At 38.3% G+C, this 19,730-nt stretch overlaps 1 protein-coding gene across 1 annotated transcript in view; it reads left to right on the forward strand.

Annotated features, from left to right (window-relative positions):
• The window catches only part of col4a3 (collagen type IV alpha 3 chain), a 107,104-nt gene that overhangs the window by 63,508 nt on the left and 23,866 nt on the right, over window positions 1–19,730 (forward strand). The window contains exons 23-40 of the mRNA XM_008106255.3: window positions 104–199; window positions 1,429–1,499; window positions 3,416–3,604; window positions 4,716–4,884; window positions 7,262–7,354; window positions 8,920–9,024; window positions 9,484–9,581; window positions 10,688–10,838; window positions 11,933–12,046; window positions 12,823–12,990; window positions 13,372–13,461; window positions 13,935–14,069; window positions 14,847–14,945; window positions 15,355–15,444; window positions 16,050–16,189; window positions 16,288–16,414; window positions 18,630–18,710; window positions 18,827–18,925. Coding sequence (XP_008104462.1) covers window positions 104–199; window positions 1,429–1,499; window positions 3,416–3,604; window positions 4,716–4,884; window positions 7,262–7,354; window positions 8,920–9,024; window positions 9,484–9,581; window positions 10,688–10,838; window positions 11,933–12,046; window positions 12,823–12,990; window positions 13,372–13,461; window positions 13,935–14,069; window positions 14,847–14,945; window positions 15,355–15,444; window positions 16,050–16,189; window positions 16,288–16,414; window positions 18,630–18,710; window positions 18,827–18,925 — 2,115 coding nt within the window. The remainder of the gene's footprint in view (window positions 1–103; window positions 200–1,428; window positions 1,500–3,415; window positions 3,605–4,715; window positions 4,885–7,261; window positions 7,355–8,919; window positions 9,025–9,483; window positions 9,582–10,687; window positions 10,839–11,932; window positions 12,047–12,822; window positions 12,991–13,371; window positions 13,462–13,934; window positions 14,070–14,846; window positions 14,946–15,354; window positions 15,445–16,049; window positions 16,190–16,287; window positions 16,415–18,629; window positions 18,711–18,826; window positions 18,926–19,730) is intronic.

Raw genomic sequence — 19,730 nt, forward strand, 5'->3', positions numbered from 1 at the left:
CTCAGGCAGTTGAACCCTATTCAGAATGCCAGGTCTTTTAGGAAGAAAAGTTGGAGTGTTTCTCGGTGGAAATATTTTTAAAACAGGAATATTTTTATTACAGGTGAACAAGCAGGTCCATGTAACCAATGTACCTATACTACGGGACCACCTGGCCTTCCTGGTACTCCTGGGGCAGAAGGTCTGCAAGGAGTTAAAGGTAAAAAATAATGGCAGTCTCAAAATTTACTAAAATATGTCGATATTTGGAAATGAACCAGGAAGTGAGTGAAGTTCTCCAATTGAAAGCATCTTTCATATTTTACACTAACTGGTAGAGTCTATCAATAAGTAGATTGTAAAGCATATATGTATGTGCTTTACATTCCAGTCCTATAATCCTGTGTTATGATGCCAGTATGTCCTGCGTTAAAGTTGATTGGCAATAGTTTCAGGACAGGCAGTAAAGAATACTTCAGCAGTCAGAACAACATTATTTATTGAAGAATTGGCTACTTGTTTAGTGATCTTTAGAGGGGTATGTGAAAAAGGGAGGACATCTATCTATATAAACAATTTCTAATGCAGAAACAAATGAGAAACAAAGCCCTCATTTTAAAAAATTTTAACACAAAGGGAAATGTGGAAGTAGACACACTATCATTGTTGCTCATTTCCATTTCCCTCCTTCTCTGCCCCTACCTCTACATTATGTTAGTGACAGAATGATAACATGCAGAAAAGCAGGTAAAATAACTAAGAAATTACACTTGAAAAAGATTATGAACTCCTTAAGGCAGTCATCAATACCTAGAGACAGCGGAGGAAGGAGAGAAGTTCATTGCCTGTATAAATAAAAGAATATCAGGTGTTTTAAAAAAGAAAATACACTGATACACATAAACAGTTACAATAGAATTCCTGTATTCATAGGATATTAAGTTTCAAGATCCTCCATGATACCTGAAACTGTGGTATCTCTATATCTTAATTATACCTGGGCTGAAAGTATACCATAAGAATTGCACTGGAGGACTAGAAACAGCCCACAACGATTTCTGTGAAGTGTCAAAAATAAAAACATCGAATTTATGGATGCAGGGTGGGGATGGGGTCATATTAAATTGCTATATTATGCTGGAGCAACTTGGAAAAAATATGTAATTTTCTAGTATGAATACCTTTCAAGAACATGTTTATAGTTGGCAGCATGCTTATTATAGCCATAGCAAGCTAGAAATGAAAAAGATGAAATACACTCATATCCTTGGAAGCAGCCTTTAATTTTTTTTCTTTCAATATCAATTTGGTGTCATCTGTTTGAAACAGCGGTTCACTAGGGTTGATGTAAGGTTAGTTTAAACCCTACAAATAACAGTAGTAGTTCCTTGGTTACTTTAACCTGTTTTCCCAAGCCATGTCACCGAAATCATAGTGTTACCATTACAGGTGTAGTAGGAATGATTGGACCTAAAGGATCCCAAGGATCACCTGGGCAGCCGGGGCCTCCTGGAATTCAAGTAAGTTTCCAGAGAAATTGCTTTTATGTTTTATATGTAACTAGCCTTGCCCGGGTTATTTGAAAAAGTCAATTTTTAAATTGTACAAAATGCAAAAGGTTGTGGGTTAACTACAACTGACATCATGCCAGGTTAACCCCAAGAAATTCCACCAGTTTCCACAAGTTTGTTATGTTGGGCAAGTTTACTCTCGATGCATCATCAGCAGGGTTCCGTGTGCTCTCTGGATGTAGAGTAAACTACAGCTCTCACTATGGTGAGTCAGTCCCCTCAAACCCCTCCAGTAAGTTGAGTTAGTCATGAGGGTTCTGTGTGACAAGTTTGGACCAGGTCCCTCATCAATGGAAGTCACAGTTTCTCTGGTTGTGGGTGAACTATAGCTTCAAGAAAGGAAGGTCAGTCCCCCCTGCCCCAAAACCCCTCAAATAATCATGTTTTGACATATCAGATATGTTATCAAATTTGCTCCAGATCTATCGGTGTTTGGGTTCACAGAGCTCTCTGGATGTAGGTGAATTACAACTCCCTCAAATCGAAGTGAATTTTCCCCAAAGACCTCCAGTATTTTTTTCTGGTAATGGGGCCTCTGTGTGCCAAGTTTGGTCCAATTCCATCCTAGGTGGAGTTCAGAGTGCTCATTGATTGCAAGTGAACTATACATCCCGTACCTACAACTCCAAATGTCCAGGCCAGTTCCTCTCAAAACCCACCAGTATTCAAATTTGGGCATATCAGATATGCATGCCAAGTTGGGTCCAGATCCATCATTGTTTGGGTTCATAGTGCGCTCTGAATGTAGGTGAACTACAACTCCTATAAATCCCTCCAAAGACCTCCAGTATATTTTTGCTGGTCATTGGGTCTATCGTTGGTGGATTTCAGAGTGCTCTCAGATTGCAGGTGAACTATACATCCCAGTACCTACAACTCCTATAAATAATGATGAATTCTCCCTAAACCCTTCCAGTATGTTCAGTTGCTGATCAGTTTGCTGTGTTCCATAGTAAAGAATCGAAAAGGGTTATGGGATAGGCAATGGGCGGGATCATGCAAATTCCATAATTCTATAATTGAGGTTCTCTTGGCAGCTCACAAATCAAATACTATAGAAAACAGAATTAAAACATAAATTATAAACTAAGAGCCACCACTCTACAGCACATTAATTTAATCCCATAATCTCCAAAGGTTCAAATTTGGCAAGGACAATCCCAGTTCATCCTCTATCATTCCACTTTTTAAGATACCTTTAAAATGTCCCAATTATTCTCTCCTCTTCCCCCTTTCCACCTTTGTTTTCTGCTTACTTCAGTTGCTGCAGACTGAGTACAAAATGCAAAGGTAATTTCTGTCCAATTTAGTAAGTGGAAGAGGAAAGTGCAGGGCTGAATCTTCATTTCTCAGTATGCTTAGACAAAAGACAACTGCTGTGGCTTATCCTAAATTTAGTGCTCTTCATTGTGAATAACCTTTGCCGCCTGATGTTGCTTGGCCAGGCCACACGTGTCCCAGTTTTCATCTGGGAAATGTTGGAGGGAATGCAAACAAGAACATATAATAAGCTATTTTTTTGAAAATTCACTAGGAAGGCTTTCCCACCTTTAGAGTGCCGAAACAAAAAATAATCCTTTCTGAAATATGGTGATATCTGAGCTGAGCACAAAAAGGTCTTAATGTTCAGATAGGTACATTTATGTGAAAGTGGTTTTTCAGGTAAATTGTTCCTAAGGCATTGTGGTTTAAAAATGTTAAAAATTTAAATCAGGTCCTGAAATGGACTAGGAGTTATTGCAATTAACAAAACAGAGAGGCAAAACAAATTGGAGAATCTAGAATTTGGGAAGTATTATTTTGCCCACACTTAAGTCTATTGATTCTGCTGTACCTATCACAGGTTTTAACAATATTTGACCTAGGGACTTCCAGGTATTCAAGGAAACCAAGGTCGTAAGGGGTCAAAAGGTGTTCCAGCCTATGTGGATCCAGAAGGTCCAAGAGGAGACAGAGGAGAAGCAGGTCTCAGAGGAACTTCTGGAGAAAGGGGAATGGATGGCTTACCAGGAGAACCTGGATTGAAAGGCACAAGAGGTTCTGTAGGAGCACAGGTTGGTCCATGCTATGTTCATTAATAACACAGCCTAACAAAACATATATCGGTGTATTGATTTTTAGGCTTGTTCCTGGGACTATTTGGGGAACTGATTCTGAATATTGCTTGGATAGACCTATAAGCTCTAGTTTCTTAGATATGACCACCATGATTTTCTGTGGGTGAGCAGATGACAACTGGGAGATGACATATATTCTGTATCTCAAAAACTAGAGCTGATAGAGAAAACTGGTGCCATTTTTGGAATCAGCAGGTCAAGTACACACAGAAATAGGGCTAACATATGAGGCTCCAAAACGTGTGTTCACCAGTGTAGTTATTTCAGAACCACGCTCATTTATTTTCTCTCTCTCTTGTTAGTGTATATTCATGCAATGGAAAGAAGTGGTTTAGGGACTGTCTTTTGTTTCTGTGATTCTCTGTCTTGAAATAAATTGATTGCCATTATTTTCAGTGCATCCAGAAACAGATGAATGCAGGAAAATGAGTCATTGCTGTTCCAGTTGGGCAGCAAAGTGTTTGAAACATTTAGGAACATCCCCAACTCAGGAGCAGGGTTATGTGTGTCTTGGCCTGGGTTCCAGGAGACAGGATCAATCACTTTCCTTAACTTCATGCTTCCTCCAGCAGTTAGGCTGGGAGGGTAGTGATCTGCTGTTGGCTGACTAATCTCAGTTATAACCAACAAAAGCTGTGGATGATTTCATTCCAAAGTAATGTGTGTATTGTTTTAATTCACATGTATGCCTCACACTTCTGCAAACTGCAAAATCAAAATAACCCATCATACTGAATCTTGTGTGCTATGTTTTCTTGTTGTTTGTGTCTTTAAAACCTGTACAATGCAAGTTTATACATATATATATATATATATACACACACACACACACACACACACACACACACACACACCAGATGCAATAGGACATATATGCAAACTCAGATGGTAACACCCCCTATCTTTAGTGTTTTACCTCTAAAATTCACACTGCAACCCTTCACCAGGTTGCAACAAAACACTTCCCTGATGAAAGAAACTATCATGTGCTACTACTCTGGGATCCAAATAAATGAATATTAAGCACTGTTTTATGCATTATTCTTAGGGATCTGATGGTCCAAAAGGAGACAGAGGTCCACAAGGATCATCTGGTAGCCCAGGTCTTCCTGGAGAAGTAGGGCTATCTGGGCCACCAGGATACGGACCACAAGGATTGAAAGGCTCTCAAGGCACTCAAGGAGATCCTGGGCCGTCTGGGTTGCCTGGAACAAGTGGTGAGTAGAATCGTATTTTAGTTGGAAAACATTTGCCTATGATGTTTGTAGTAGATTTGAAAGCAGAGGTGATAGAAAATGCAATTGTCCTTGTTAAATGTCACTAGAAAATGTGATGTGCCATAAAACAAAGAGCTTCACTGCTGACTTGTCATGTATATTTCGTTACCCTTTATGTATCACAGTTTATTACCTTTGCTCATATTACCACCTTTTTAGATAATCTTTCCAGTTAGTATATTTATTGTTGTTGATGATGATGATGCCATTATTATTATTATTATTATTATTATTATTATTATTATTATTATTATTATTATTTATATCCCACTTTTCTCCTTATAGAGACTCAAGGCAGTTAACATCTATCCAAACTAGACAATTTAAACCTATAAAAGCAATCCTAATCTAAGGAACAGATGATGAGAATGTGTGAAAATCCTTCCCGGAGGTCTATGGCCCCTTCCATACATCTGAATAAAATCCCACATTTTCTGCTTTGAACTGGAATATATGGCAGTTTGGACTCAGATAATCCAGTTCAAAGCAGATATTGTGGAATTTTTGCCTTGATATTCTTGGTTATATGGCTGTGTGGAAGGGCCCTTAGAGCTCTGATTTCAGAAGCAATATTCAGGAGTTTATCACACGAAGCAAATAAATCACAATTACAGCAGGACAGCAGTGTCTTTACCTTGGACTTACTCCTTTCATGCCACACTGCTGGTGGGAAATAGCCTGGAAAGTATTTCTTTTACAAACACAAATAATTCATTAGTATTGTATTCTCCTTTTGTAAATCAAAAACAAAACCTTTTCCAGGTGTCTCCTCATGGGGGAACAGCAGGAAAGAAATGACATGTGTTCATTTCAAGGCAAGGCCACTGTTGTCCTGTTGTATTTGTGATTTGCTTGTCTTATGTGATAAACTCATCAATCTTGAATTTCCTCTCTTGGACACTCCCAGGGTTCTTCCACACTGCCATATAACCCAGAATATCAAGGCAGAAAATCCCACATCTGCTTTGAGCTAGGCTATCTGAGTTCACACTGTCATATCAAAGCAGAAAACGTGGGATTTTATTCAACTGTGTGGAAGAGGCCCTAGGGACCAAGCAAATTTCCACAGTAACTTATTTCAATTTTACAAAGTTGGTAATGTGTGTGGCGGTAGACGGAGGGAGAGGACACGGAATTGCTACTTCCTAAGACTTTCAACCTGCAGCTATATCCCCACCATTTAAACCTGAAACTAAATGAATTCTGTTGTTCAAAGTGGGAGTGAGTGGGTTAAAAGATTTTTAAAGCATCTGTGAAGATTGAAGGGGGAATGCTCTATCATTATGTCTGCCTTGCAAAAGGATCCTGAAGGATGATTGGATTTAGGAAGAAAATTGATTTTGCAAGGTATTCCCCCCCCCCCCCGGTTATTTTTTTAAACTTATTGATGTTAGCAGCAGTAAAAGCACTTCAAAACAGTTATTTCCTAATTAATCACAACAGTCCCATTTCTGTGGGATTGTTATGATTCATTAGCCCTAATTTTGACTTGGAACTGTCCACAGGAATGTGAGTGATAACCAAACACATTCTGGTGAATATTAAATGTTGAAATATCCATTACAATGTCCTGATGAATTATAGCAGGCCACCTTCTTTATCTAGGAAGCCCCCTATTTGGTTTTTAGCGAGAAATTCGATTTGAACGATAACCAAGATATTAAGATATCTAGTTCAATTTCCTGATGCATTACTGTTTTTCTGACTTTTGCTTCTAGTGCTCTTCTCTTCCCAAATTTGGAGTTTAATTTGAAACTAGACAGTAAAATTTGGATTATAGCTAAAACCACTCTTGTCAAATTTTGAATTGTCGGGCACAATGTTACAATTGGTTCTTCTGGCTGCCCCTGACAGACAGAAAAACACACACAAAGAGACATTTTCTTACAGATTACAATGTATTGGTTTTCTATTTACCAGCATTATGGGGTGTAATAACTTGTACAGCCTGACTAGGCTCCTAGTGCCATTGAATGTCTTCACTCATGTTGATGCCAATGAGGTTTTCTCATAAGCTAAGAGGAAAAGATCAAGGTTAGATTAGCACTCCCAGTTAGGTTCCTGAAGGCACTACAGCTCTAATTTTTGATACTTTGACTACTGATTCATGCATTTGGTTGGCCATCTGATTACTGACCTGGAGGAATAGAGTTATTGCATTGGGTATATTTTGGTATGTATAAGATCCACAACCAATTCGCCTTTACTGAAACTAATAAAACTAAAATAATCCTAAATGTATAATACTAGCAAGCATCATTTTTTTCTTTAAAATTAACAGCATTGCTATATATAGTTGTTGCTCTTCACTTTCTAGGTCCTAAAGGCGATCCTGGCATGGTGATTGCAATTCCTGGAGCACCTGGGCTTCAAGGTCCAGCTGGCAGACCTGGTCTACAAGGTGTAAGAGGTAAGATCTACTTTTTCAGATAAAGCTAAGCAATATCTAAAATACTGCATGAAAAGAAAGGGCTGCAACTTGACATGCTTAAATCAACCATGTATTGACTGCTATCCAAAGGCACAGCTCAAAGGAGTACAAGACATAACAGAAACTGGGTCATATATATTTTGATACTGAGAAGCAAAGGCAAATGAATTTGCAGGCACCTGCTTATAAGCAGAAAGATAATAGACCGGGTATTTCTCCATAAGCAAAGTACATAGACCAGTGGTTCTAAACCTGTGGGTCCCCAGATGTTTTGGCATTCAACTCCCAGAAATTCTAACAGCTGGTAAACTGGCTAGGGTTTCTGGGAGTTGTAGGCCAAAACACCTGGGGACCCATGGGTTGAGAAGCACTGACATAGACCAAGGGTCACCAAATTGTGGTCCATGGACTATATGCAGCTCTTGGGACCTCTATATGTAATCCAGACCCACCTCCAAAGCATCCAAAATCCCTACTTTTCTTAATGGGATGAAAATTTTCAGGCATTTTGTCCCCGTTCCCCCAAAACCAACCTCAATCTAAAAAAAAAAAAAAAGCCCTGAAAATGTGGCAGTTTTCTTCCTTTAATCTCCAGAGCCTACCAAATCACTTCCCCCAAACTCTAAAACAAAGGAATTGGCCAAACCCCAGCCAAAAGAGCATCAGAAGATAATACGTCATTTCAGATGCTCTGAAACATGATGGTTTGGCCTATCAGAGTGTGTATGGAGAAATTTGCCCCTAACTCTGAGCAGTTGCCCACCCTGGCATGCACAATTTTTTTTCAGTTTGAAAAGGCATAGTTTGAAACCATTCCTGAATAACTTTTAGCTTAAATTTTATCCAAAACCAACTAGAGAGTATTTTTGAAAGTTTCTCTGGGCACAGCCATATAACTCAGAATATCAAGGCAGATAATCTACAATATCTGCTTTGAACTGGGATATTTGAGTCCACACTGCCATATAACCCAGTTCAGAGCTGATAATGTGAGATTTTATACAGCTGTGTGGAAGGGGCCTAAGTTTCTTCTTGGAAATAGTAATGAGCAGTTTCAGCAAACGTTTGATCTGTGTAGTTTTCAAAGGCGGGATTTGCATGTGCTTGTTCTATGCAAAAAAATCACAGCATTTTCTGACTGGAAATGCTGCTTTCTGTGTATAATATGCTGTTTCTATACAAATCAACCATCTGTGAATCTTATGAAAAATACATTTCTAGTTACAGTATTTTCTGTGCCAAAAATTGCATGGAAAATAATATATCTGTGCGAAGTATTGATTCCTGTGCAGAAAATGCTGTTTCTTATACAAATTTCCAATTAAAGCATTTCTGTGTTGAAATATTTTTGTCATGCTGTTCTAGATGCAAATTATATCCAGAATTAGTCCTTTATTGCAAAGATTCTTGTCAGTCCAGGATTTTTCTTGTCAGGGTTTATCAACATTTTAAAAATATGCTTTTTGGTTATTTTCTGAATATTTTTAAATATTCTTTCCCTCTACATCTGATACCTGCCAGGACTAATGTGTGTTATTTGACAGGTAGTGTTGGATCCAGAGGACAGCGTGGTGATCCAGGCCTCCCAGGACCAGACGGTGACCCAGGCTTAGTACAGATTGGATTTCCTGGCTATCCTGGTTTGAAAGGTACCATAATTTATTTGTCTTTTGTTACTTAAAAGGGAGGAGAGTGAGAGAGCTGAAAGCAAAGTAACAAAGTATGTGTACAATTTAATAATGCACCTCGACGTGAGAACCAGCCTGGAATTGTTAGTTATATAGGAAAAAATAGACTAGAAAACATGGGAGATAGGAATTGTGTGCTGCCAGTAGTTTCAAGTTCCAGACTGCATATCTGGTCAAAGATGGACACAGTTAATGTTTCATTATGGAAGAAATTCTTCTTTTAGTTAGCAATAATATAACGAAAGGAACTCCATAATTTTCTACTTGAGGCAGTTTCCTGGAACTGAACAAATATCATATTGGTTTGTGTGTCAAACTATTAATTAATAAGAAAAATATGACCACCTCAGCAAATACATGGAGAAACATCATAACTCAATGAAGGCCTATAACTTAATGGTTGTTTGGGTTTTTTGGTAGGAGATAAAGGTCTTCAAGGGTCTACAGGACCACCAGGATGTCCAGGAACATTAGGAGAACCAGGCTTGCCTGGAAGACCTGGAATTTCAGGAGAAAAGGTTGGTTTGACAACAGCTGTCACTGAATTCAGGAGGTTTACTACATAGCCAAAAGTTTAATGGTCCCCAAAAGGAAAAATTAAACCTGTTTAAGCAGTGTCTGTAGGTCTGTGACTAAATTTATTTTGCTTTTCTCCAACTCTAAACTGACAATGATCACGAGCATTCCTTCTTGACATCTGCATCTAGCTCTCCTAGTTATGAACTCATATTTTTAAAATATCAGTAGACATTAAATCTGCAAAACTATTTCTACATCATGTAAATTTTATATAATGTGTTGAAAAGTGGGGCAGCTTTTCTGAGGAATAACAAAGTGCTAGAAAATTCCATTATCTTATGTGTGTTCCACCTTACATCCAGGTAAATGTGTCCACAATTCAGGATGGACTGGTTTAAATCAAGGCAACATAAAACATTGTTGAAATCAAGCAAGGGAAAGATATATTAATTTAAATAAAGTTTTCCCCAGTAATTTTCCACATCTCTCTTGAGTATTAAATTCAGACACTAAAATATGATCATAAGTTAATTTATAACTGAGCAGACTTTACAACATCTAGAAGAATATAGTTTTGCAATTTTAGGTAACTTCTCTATATTAGTAGTTCATAATATCTACATTTTCTGGGTTAGGTTGCAGTTGCAGTATATCAGTAAATGAGAAGTATATTGCTCACATGAAAATAACAGCATTTATTTTATTAAATTTAATCTTGAACATTGGAGAAATGTTTTACTTGTATGCACCTGAATCAAGCTACTCATGAATTGATTCAACAGGTGTAGTCTATCTGAGTATAACAATTGGATTTTGGCCATTTATTCAGCATTCGTCTATCAAACCTGTATACATATAAGGATAGAATTATTAAATCCTAGATAAGTAATTTAAGAGTTTTCCTTTGTAGCATGTATGTATGCAAACTTATCCATGGTCCAAAGAAGAAACAAGAATTTTCAAATATGAGGAGATAGATAAGTACAATGCTAAACTTGTATCTCCCACCTGAAAGGAAGGAGGTAAAAAGATGAAAGGAAAATTGAAAGTGGATTTTTTTCCCTTCAGCATTTCAGAGATCACATTTTTATTGCTTGCATTTTAGGGTGAACCAGGCCCATTTATTCCTGGAGCTCAGGGAAGATTGGGTTCACCAGGTGAAGAGGGAATGCCAGGTGAGAAAGGTGAAAGAGGATTCCCAGGTCTCCAAGGACCTCCAGGTCAACAAGGTCAAGATGGTGCTGATGGTCCAAGAGGTAGAGCATCCCCACTTTGATTTCATGGAATGGAAAATGCATTTGAAAAATAGTTTGTTGTTCATTATATCATAAGCCAAATCCCTGCCCCTGAGACTGTTCTTAAAGGCTACAGTTTATATAGTCATGATTTTATATGCACAGATTCAACCAGCCAAGTTCTTAAAAACCAGTCTTGATTTTGCTCTGTCTTGATTTAAGGGACACCGTTTTACAACACCATTATATATAATGAGTCTTGACTCTTTGTGGATTTTGATATCCACAGAGAGTCATGGAACCAAACTCCATGAGATACTAATAACACAGTGTAATTTCTCCAGTTGTGCTTCTTTCAATCAATAGAGCTAAATAGTAAGAGATTCAAGACAGAGAAAGGGAAGTACCCCTTCATGCAATGCATAGTTAACCTTCAGAATGTATTTACAGTTTATCAGCACCAATGTGGATGGATGTAAGTGGAGATTAAGCATTTTTGTAAATTATTAAAGACTATATGTTTTCTCCTGCCAACCTAGCAGTTCGAAAACATGCCAATGTGAGTAGATCAATAAGTACCGCTCCAGCGGGAAGGTAACGGCGCTCCATGCAGTCATGCCATCCACATGACCTTGGGGGTGTCTATGGACAACACTGGCTCTTCGTCTTAGAAATGGAGATGAGCACCAACCTCCAGAGTCGAACACGACTGGACTTAACATCAGGGGAAACCTTTACCTTTACCTATATGTTTTCTCTAATATCAGAAACAGTATACATCTCTTAATGCTAGATGCTGAAGAGTATGATCAGAATGGTGCTGTTGTACTTACATTCTGTTTGGAAGTTGGCCACTTTTGTGAGAACAAAATGCTGGATTTAATAACCCTTGGTGTAATCCAGCAGTGGTCTTGTTAATTTTTTTTATGTTAGCATTGGCCAGTTGAGGGTTCTGTATAATGGGTTTTAAATGCCATATTTACAGTTCAGTGATCTGTGTGAAGTGGATGTATTTGTGAGATATATGTTGGTGGTTGGGGTATATAGGTATGAGAGAAAGCCACTTTTAAAAAATGAATGTCATATTAGCTTCATGTGATTAATGTTTCTTGTAGGAGAGCCTGGATCCCCTGGAGTTCCAGGAGAAAAAGGTGTTCCAGGAAAAATGGGAGACTGTCTTGTTGGCTTACCAGGACCACCAGGTCCATGTGGAGTAGTAGGTCCACCAGGTAAGAACTGCAGATAATATGTTATCCCTAAGCCAGCATGGTATAGTGGTTTGAATACTGGGATGAACTCCAGCAGACCAGAATTCAAATCCCTGCTCAGTCATGGCCCACTGGGTTTTTTGTGTGTCAGGAGTGACTTGAAAAACCGCAAGTTGGTTCTGGTGTGAGAGAATTGGTCATCTGCAAGGACACTGCCTCACACAGGATGTTTTACCATCCTGTGTGAGGCTTTTCTCATGTCCCCACATGGGAAGCTGGAGGTTACAGATGGGAGCTCACCCCGCTCCCCAGATTCGAACAGCCGACCTGTCGGTCAGCAGTCCTGCCAGCACAAGGGTTTAATCAATTGCACCACCGGGGGCTCCCACTGGGTAATTTTGGACAAGTCACACTGTCTCAATCTTTGAGGTACACAATGGCCAACCTACTTTGGAGAACTCTTGACAAGAAGTTCCTATAAGAGTGTCATTATGAGCTAGGGTCAACATGAAAACACATAACAACAACAACAAACAACATACAACAGACATAATAAGCAAGATAAATAATGAACATGTGGGCCTAATAATCAGACCTTAACATCTTCCTTTTCTCTGCCTTTTATAAAATCTATTTTATTTTACTAACAAAATTAAAACAAAATGATGCAGAGAAATATAACATTTAGGAGTACCAACCATTTCATTTAAATATTTTGTTTGTTCTTTGAACATAATCTTTAAATTGGGTTTCTTGAAATATCTTTCACTTAGGTTCTTTTTTCTGTGTTATTTTAGGAGGCCGAGGAGCAATAGGAGCCAAAGGAGACCCAGGAATCCCAGGATTAGACATCCCAGGGTTTCCAGGACAATTTGGGCTGCCTGGAATCCCTGGCCCACAAGGAAATGATGGGCCACCTGGCAATAAGGGGCAGCCTGGCAGACCAGGAGTGCCAGGTATACCAGGTAAGTGCTCCCTGAAGAATGCAAGTGACAGCATACTATGCATATTGCATACCCTTTGCTATTATGTTCTATGCAAAGTCTACAATGTAACCAGTAATGTTAAATTAAGGCAGTTCTTGGATTATAGTATCATAGAACTGAAAGGAACCATCCCAAAGATAATCTCTTCCAATGTCTCTAATCCATCATATGACTGTTTACTTCCTGTTTAAAAACTTCCAACAATAGAGAGCACAGCACCCTTGGCAACAGTCTATTCCACTATCTGAATAGTTCTTACAATCACAATATTCTTCCTAATATTTAATTGAATTCACTTTTCTTGTAATTTAAATCCATTAGATGAAAAATACATCATTCAGTTCTGGTTATTTTCTACAGGTCCAAGAGGAGAAATGGGCCTCATGGGTCCTGTAGGTAATCCTGGATTATCTGGTGTCCCTGGAAATCCAGGTATCCCTGGAATAAGGGGTAAGTTATACATTGGCTACCTTAACTAGCTATCATGTATGCAAACTGAGTGCAAAATTACATGTGTAAACATACCAGTTTTGTATGCTCTTGTTCTTAAGATGAAATCTAAATGTTTTCATGTCAAATCAAGCTTCTCAGTCTGGTGGGTTTCATTTTGCTTTCATGTTCATTCTGGTTCCCATCTTGGATTGCTTTCTTCTTTAGCTGTCTGGGATTAAGAGCATGCTTATATAAGACTACATCCATCCCTTAACAGAGAAGAAACCTTTGTACATGTGAAATATAGATGCATGTTGTGATTTCAGCCTCTTGGTTATTGTGTCATTGAGTTTCCTTATCAGGGTAGGAAATCAAGTTGTCAGAATTCTTCCATCTTTTTATGGAGGGAAAAGATTTAAGATGCTTACAAAGTATGGCTCTTTTCCCCCTGGCAATTGCTAGCATTATTTTGTTTTGTTTTTCAACTACAGGTTCTCCTGGCTTTTCAGGACTAAAAGGAAGAAAGGGCTCTTCAGGGGAGAAAGGTGAGCCAGGGGATAAAGGCTTCCCTGGAATATCAGAGTCCATTATGCATTCCGGAGATAAAGGAGACAGGGGAGCTAAAGGTAGGTACTACTACTAAAATAATTATAGCTACTCCTATGGAAATAGAATGTCATATTATAAATTCAAGTAAGACCAGACATGAATGGTTGATATTCACAATGAGACCTAAGAAAGTTATTTTTCAGAAGTAGTCAGGAACAGTTATTCTTCAAGTGACATATATCTTCTTGATTTTTAGGAAGTACCTATTTGCATTCTCATTCTCAAAAGAAGTGTTCTAATGTCTTAAAAGATTACATGTACAATGAATATGTACAGGGTGTTTCAAAAAGATAGGCATGATTTGAAATCCCTATATCTCTGCAACCACAAACCGTCCATGAATGAAACTCTATGCCCCTTGAAAAGGTGGGGCATAGAGTTTCAAATGATTACTGCTAGATGCCTCTTCCAGCACACAAACAGCCCCTAGCTTCAGTCATTCGCAAGGTGGCTTAATATTCTCCATTTGCGGAGTTATTTTTTAGATTTGTTTCTGGCTCAAAATGGTTAATAAAACTTAGTAACTCGTTAAACTATTTGTAACTTTTTGTGAAATTGTAATATTGATTGAGTCCATCATATTGAAACACTCTGTGCATCAGCTTCTGTGCTCAAATATGACATAAACCGCAAGTACTTACATACATATAGGGGATGATATGCCAGGTTCCCCGTTCCAATAGAAACCCCCCCCCCCTATTATTTGTGGGTTAGAATTATATTAATACTGGTTTTCATTGTAATTCGTGTCACTGATACTTGTTTTTAGTTAATCCATCCCATTGTTGCTATAGGATTTCCAGGAAGAATGGGACTCAAAGGAGAAAAAGGGGAGCAAGGTGCACAAGGATGTGCAGGTCTTAATGGCATACCAGGAACACCAGCCCCAACAGGTATATATCCTATAAACTCTACCAGCTATTTGGATGGACCCTGAATCATAATGAAATGATTCAATCATATCTCATTACTTGGAAGACAACAGTTAGCTAATGCAAAAAAAATTGGTTCAACAGGATCGTGTAGTTGTCCCATCGCTACACCACCTGCAAAATTGGATTATTGCTGTATTCCAGTAGAATTAACCACTATACTAGCTGATGTAGAGAAGCTGAAACCGCCAAGTGTAGAAGCAACAATAGTATAGGCTGTAGAGAAAATTGATGTTCTGATTCTTTTTATACAATCTTTAAAAATAGCATAAAGTGGATCTTACATGATAAATATCTTAGTTAATTTTAATGGAGGGCAGCTCCCCCGCCCCTGTCCCTCTGCATTATTGATGTTGATTTATACTTTCAGGTCCCAAAGGGGGGAAGGGACTTCCAGGAGTCCTTGGCAGACCAGGGTTACCAGGACCCCCAGGAGACAGAGGAGACATGGGAGTGCCAGGTGATATCACTAATTGTCTGAATAGACATCAGAGGGGTAGCCAGGGTAAATGGCTGATGTGTTTATGAGTAAAAAAAGGTACAACACTGCTGTTTTTGTTGTTAATTATGACATGGGGCAGTACTTAATTTAGTAATAATATAGGAAGGCCAAAGAACAATGAACAAACATATCCTTCACCTTTTTCATAATTTAGTTTCCTTATATAAATCTCTTAAAATGTGTTGTTAATCTGCATTAACTGCAGAAAGTGAAGCATAACTATCTGTACATAAGGGCTGATAACTGTTATTATATGAACTCTGATGGCTGGACCACTACAAAGAACTGAGGATTTCCTCCAAGAACCCACATTTATGAATGTATAGGTCACAAGATAGGCATGATTTTTACAAATGAATTAATATCATTCTGGTGTGTAATGGTTTTATTTAGGTTGATTGAGTGCAAGAAATGGAAATAGGGGACACATTGTAAAGCACAACTCATAACTTTTAAGAATTGCATGGCTTAATTTTTTTTGTTAGATTTGGTCATGCAGTTTTTGTTGTTGAATAAACAGTCTACAAATATCCAGTTTGAGAGCAATGTTTATATCACTTCAGGTATAAGAGGTGAGCGAGGTTCTCCAGGTTTGCCTGGATCATCAGGTCTACCAGGGTCACCTGGCACACCTGGAATGCCAGGAGATAAAGGAGAAGCAGCCTGTCCTGGAACTGGGCCCCCAGGAAACCCAGGACCTAAGGTACAGAAAACTGGATATATATTCAGTGACATCACCTTCTGCTTAATATGATTGCCTCATATTTACTGTGATGTGCTATTTCATTGATAACTTGCTAGGGCGATGCTGGTCTACCAGGAGAAAGAGGACAGAAAGGAGAAAAAGGATCACCAGGTCAGCCAGGACTGATAGGAGAGCCTGGACGACAGGGAAATAGAGGGGATGCTGGTTCACCAGGAATTCCAGGTGAAGTATGGTTTGAGGACAATTCAAAAATCTGTATAGTGATAATACTTTTTTAAGGCCAACCAAAAGTATTATGCAGAGTTTTAAGATCTCTAGTTTCTTTCACCAAGCTAGAGATTCAAAGAACCAGGCAAGGCAAACAGGTAAATTGACTGGATTTAAAGTCACATTCTTATTGTGCTGTACCAAACTTCAATGGAGAACCATCATGGTGTAATGGTCTTTAGGCTTGCTGAAAACAGAAAATGCAATACAAAGTAATACGTATCCCTTAAAAATAAGACCCAAACCACTCCCAATACTGCATCTATCCCGTGGTGTTAGAATAGATTTCTTTGTAGGCAGAGAGCAGAAAGTCTTTAGGCAGTCATTATATTGTAATGGTTGCAAACAATTTTATTGTAGATCCAGTGAAGCAAGTCAATAGAAAATAAATAGGGTAGTGTAGAATGGCTAAACTTTATTTTTCAAGACATGCAAAATTCAACACTGGACATAATACACATTTTCACATGTAGAGATGTATTTATTAGGCTAACCAAAGGAGCACAAAAATCTATGCAAGCTTTCAAAACCCCAGATCCCTTTATCAGATGTGATAGAAACCAGGCAAGGGAAGAGAGCATGTTAGTGAGAAGGACTTGATCTTAAAGTCATGCTCGCTGTCTGTTGAATTAAAATGGAAAAGCAAGGAAGAAATAGCACACTATTCAATGGGCACAGCAGGTATTTTATCTAATTTAGGGGGCAGTGTTCCATTGTGGTTTGAGTGTTGAACTAGAACTCTGAGAGGCCAGAGTTTGAATCTCTGCTCAGCTATGGAAATCCCACTGAGTAATGTGGGCAAAATGACAGTGCAAATTTCTTCTGAATAAATCTTGCCAAGAAAGCCTTTCACTATAGGTTACCGTAATTTAAAGGCATGTGAACAGCAAATGGCAAGTCTCTGAATTGTTGGCAACAACACTTTAGTGCTGAAGAGTGAGGAGTGCCTCCCAGTGTGCAACAGTCATAGGGTTAGATCGTTTGAGTGACCTGAGTGTTTTCCCTTTATGTCTAACTCTCCTGATCCCTTCTCCTCTTCCACGAGTCCTCTCTCCACCTTCCAAGTTGTAACTAGCAATGAAATAGGTCCCTTTCGCTTCAGTTCCAATATATCACCAATCACATGCTGTCAGCTGGCATTGTTTACCTCATCTTGTCTTGCGCTCTTGCTATTTCCAAAGCTGTTTTCCTTTTTTTCTTTTTTATTTCTATTGTTCAAAAATATTACTAAAATTGCAAAATTGTAGTAAGATAAAAATAATTATATAAAGCAAGGTCTGTTGGGCTGTGCAGAAGACTGAGCACAGGCTGTGCAGAAGACTGAGCACAGGACCACAGATTTCCAAGGCAGCACGGTGCAATAATGGATGTTAAATGTTCTATTCCACACACTAATGCAATCATGGCAAGAGTGCAGGCTGGTGTGATACAATCCTAAATCTTGCTGAGAAAATCCTTCACCATAAGTTGGAATTTTCTTGAAAACACATCAACAACTAATGTAAGGACAAAATATTAGCCACTGATGCAAAATATTGAAGTAGTAGAAAATGTCTGAATATTTTCAAAATTGTATCTAAACTGACAGCTTTCTATTTTAAGAGGTTCTAGATAGCATGGAGAGTTTGTGATAGTATTTTGAAGTTTGTCTCCTGCTGTTCCTATTTATGCTGTTCCTTCCTAGCCTTTATATTCTATGAGAAGCAACAGAAATTATCCTAGGAATCATAACAGTTCCTTGAAAATTACATCTGATACTTAGAAACTTCGACATGGAAGCACTCTATTAGAAATAGTTTAATGCTACATAAATTAGGTTATTTTTAACTATGTTCTTTCATTTGAGCTTCCTGAATATGCATGGGTGCCCATTGAGACATTTTAATATAGGGCCCATCTAGACACAGCTGGTTGTACAATCAGAAGGAAAAGAAAAAATTACAGCGTAAAAGAGAAATGAAAATTTGCCGACTTTGCCAAATCCCCCTCTTGTGGAGATCAGCATAGAAATCACACACACAGGAGCAGCATAAATGAATGCCTGTCAAGGAAGTGAAGGAAAATCAATGGAGCCAAAGAGCAGAAAAATGGATGATAAAAGACTACAAAAGATTAAAGGCCATTACTCTAACATCCCTTAAAATGGTTACCCTGTTTATTCTATTTATAGGGTTTCCAGGACCTGCAGGCGATAATGGCCGTAAAGGTAGCAAAGGATTGCCAGGACAAAATGGCATCAAAGGCTATCCAGGTCTGTGAGTTTCTACCCTCTATATTTCCTCCCTTTCACCCCATTTCACTAACTGCTTGGGGGGGGGGGGATTCTATCTTTTTCATACTGCAATTTTTGATATTTGTAATCCTTAGGACCAAGTGGTTTATCTGGTGATGATGGACCAGTTGGTGAAAAGGGTAACCAAGGACGTGATGGTATTCCTGGACACCCTGGAGAAAAGGGAGAACAAGGTTTTCATTCTTTTTCAACCTGTTTTTTTTTAATTACAGGAGCCTTGAAGAGGCGTCCTGAGGTCTATGTACAAGTTCCTCCCACCCCATCCCCTCTTCTACCCACCTTCATGCCAACATTGCCACTTTCTGAAATAGATCAAAAGTCATAGAAATCACTGTTAATACACACCTCTTTAATGCATTTTGAGGGGTGCACCTTTGGATGCTGAAAAGTAATAGAACACAACTGTAATATAAGATGGTGGACACATTTCAGATTTATTATATAATCCTCTTACCATTAACAAGAACAAAAGGAATCTATACCTTTAAAATGAGAACAAGTGTTCTGTCATTATTTAGATTAGAATTTCCATCTTGATGTAAGTTTTAGTGCATTTTCAAAACAGATGTGTTTTTTCAGTTAACATGAGATTTTCAGAGAAGTTCCTACTGAAATTTTTATATTAACCAAAAATGAATTTCAGTATTTCTGTAATTTCAACCCATTTAATAAAAAAAAGCTAATATAGTATCAGCTTTGAGCTACTAAAATCGCAGATTGTGTAATGGTCCTAGAAATTGGCAAAATCTGGTCAGGGAAAAATCAGATAAATTTAAATTTTAGTAACAATTCTCCACCTGTTCATGGCAAATGTCCATAGTGAGATTCTCTTAAATCCATGGAGGTTCCCCATTTAATTTAGAATCCTGGAAAATCATCTTTATCCTACCGTTCATCCATACTGTTTATTGACATTATTTTGTTATGTTGATTTTCTTTCTTCTACTATTGTAATAAGAAATCCTCTCTCTTACTGAC

The sequence above is a fragment of the Anolis carolinensis genome, chromosome 3 (assembly GCF_035594765.1).
Source record: "Anolis carolinensis isolate JA03-04 chromosome 3, rAnoCar3.1.pri, whole genome shotgun sequence".
Lineage (NCBI taxonomy): Eukaryota > Metazoa > Chordata > Lepidosauria > Squamata > Dactyloidae > Anolis > Anolis carolinensis.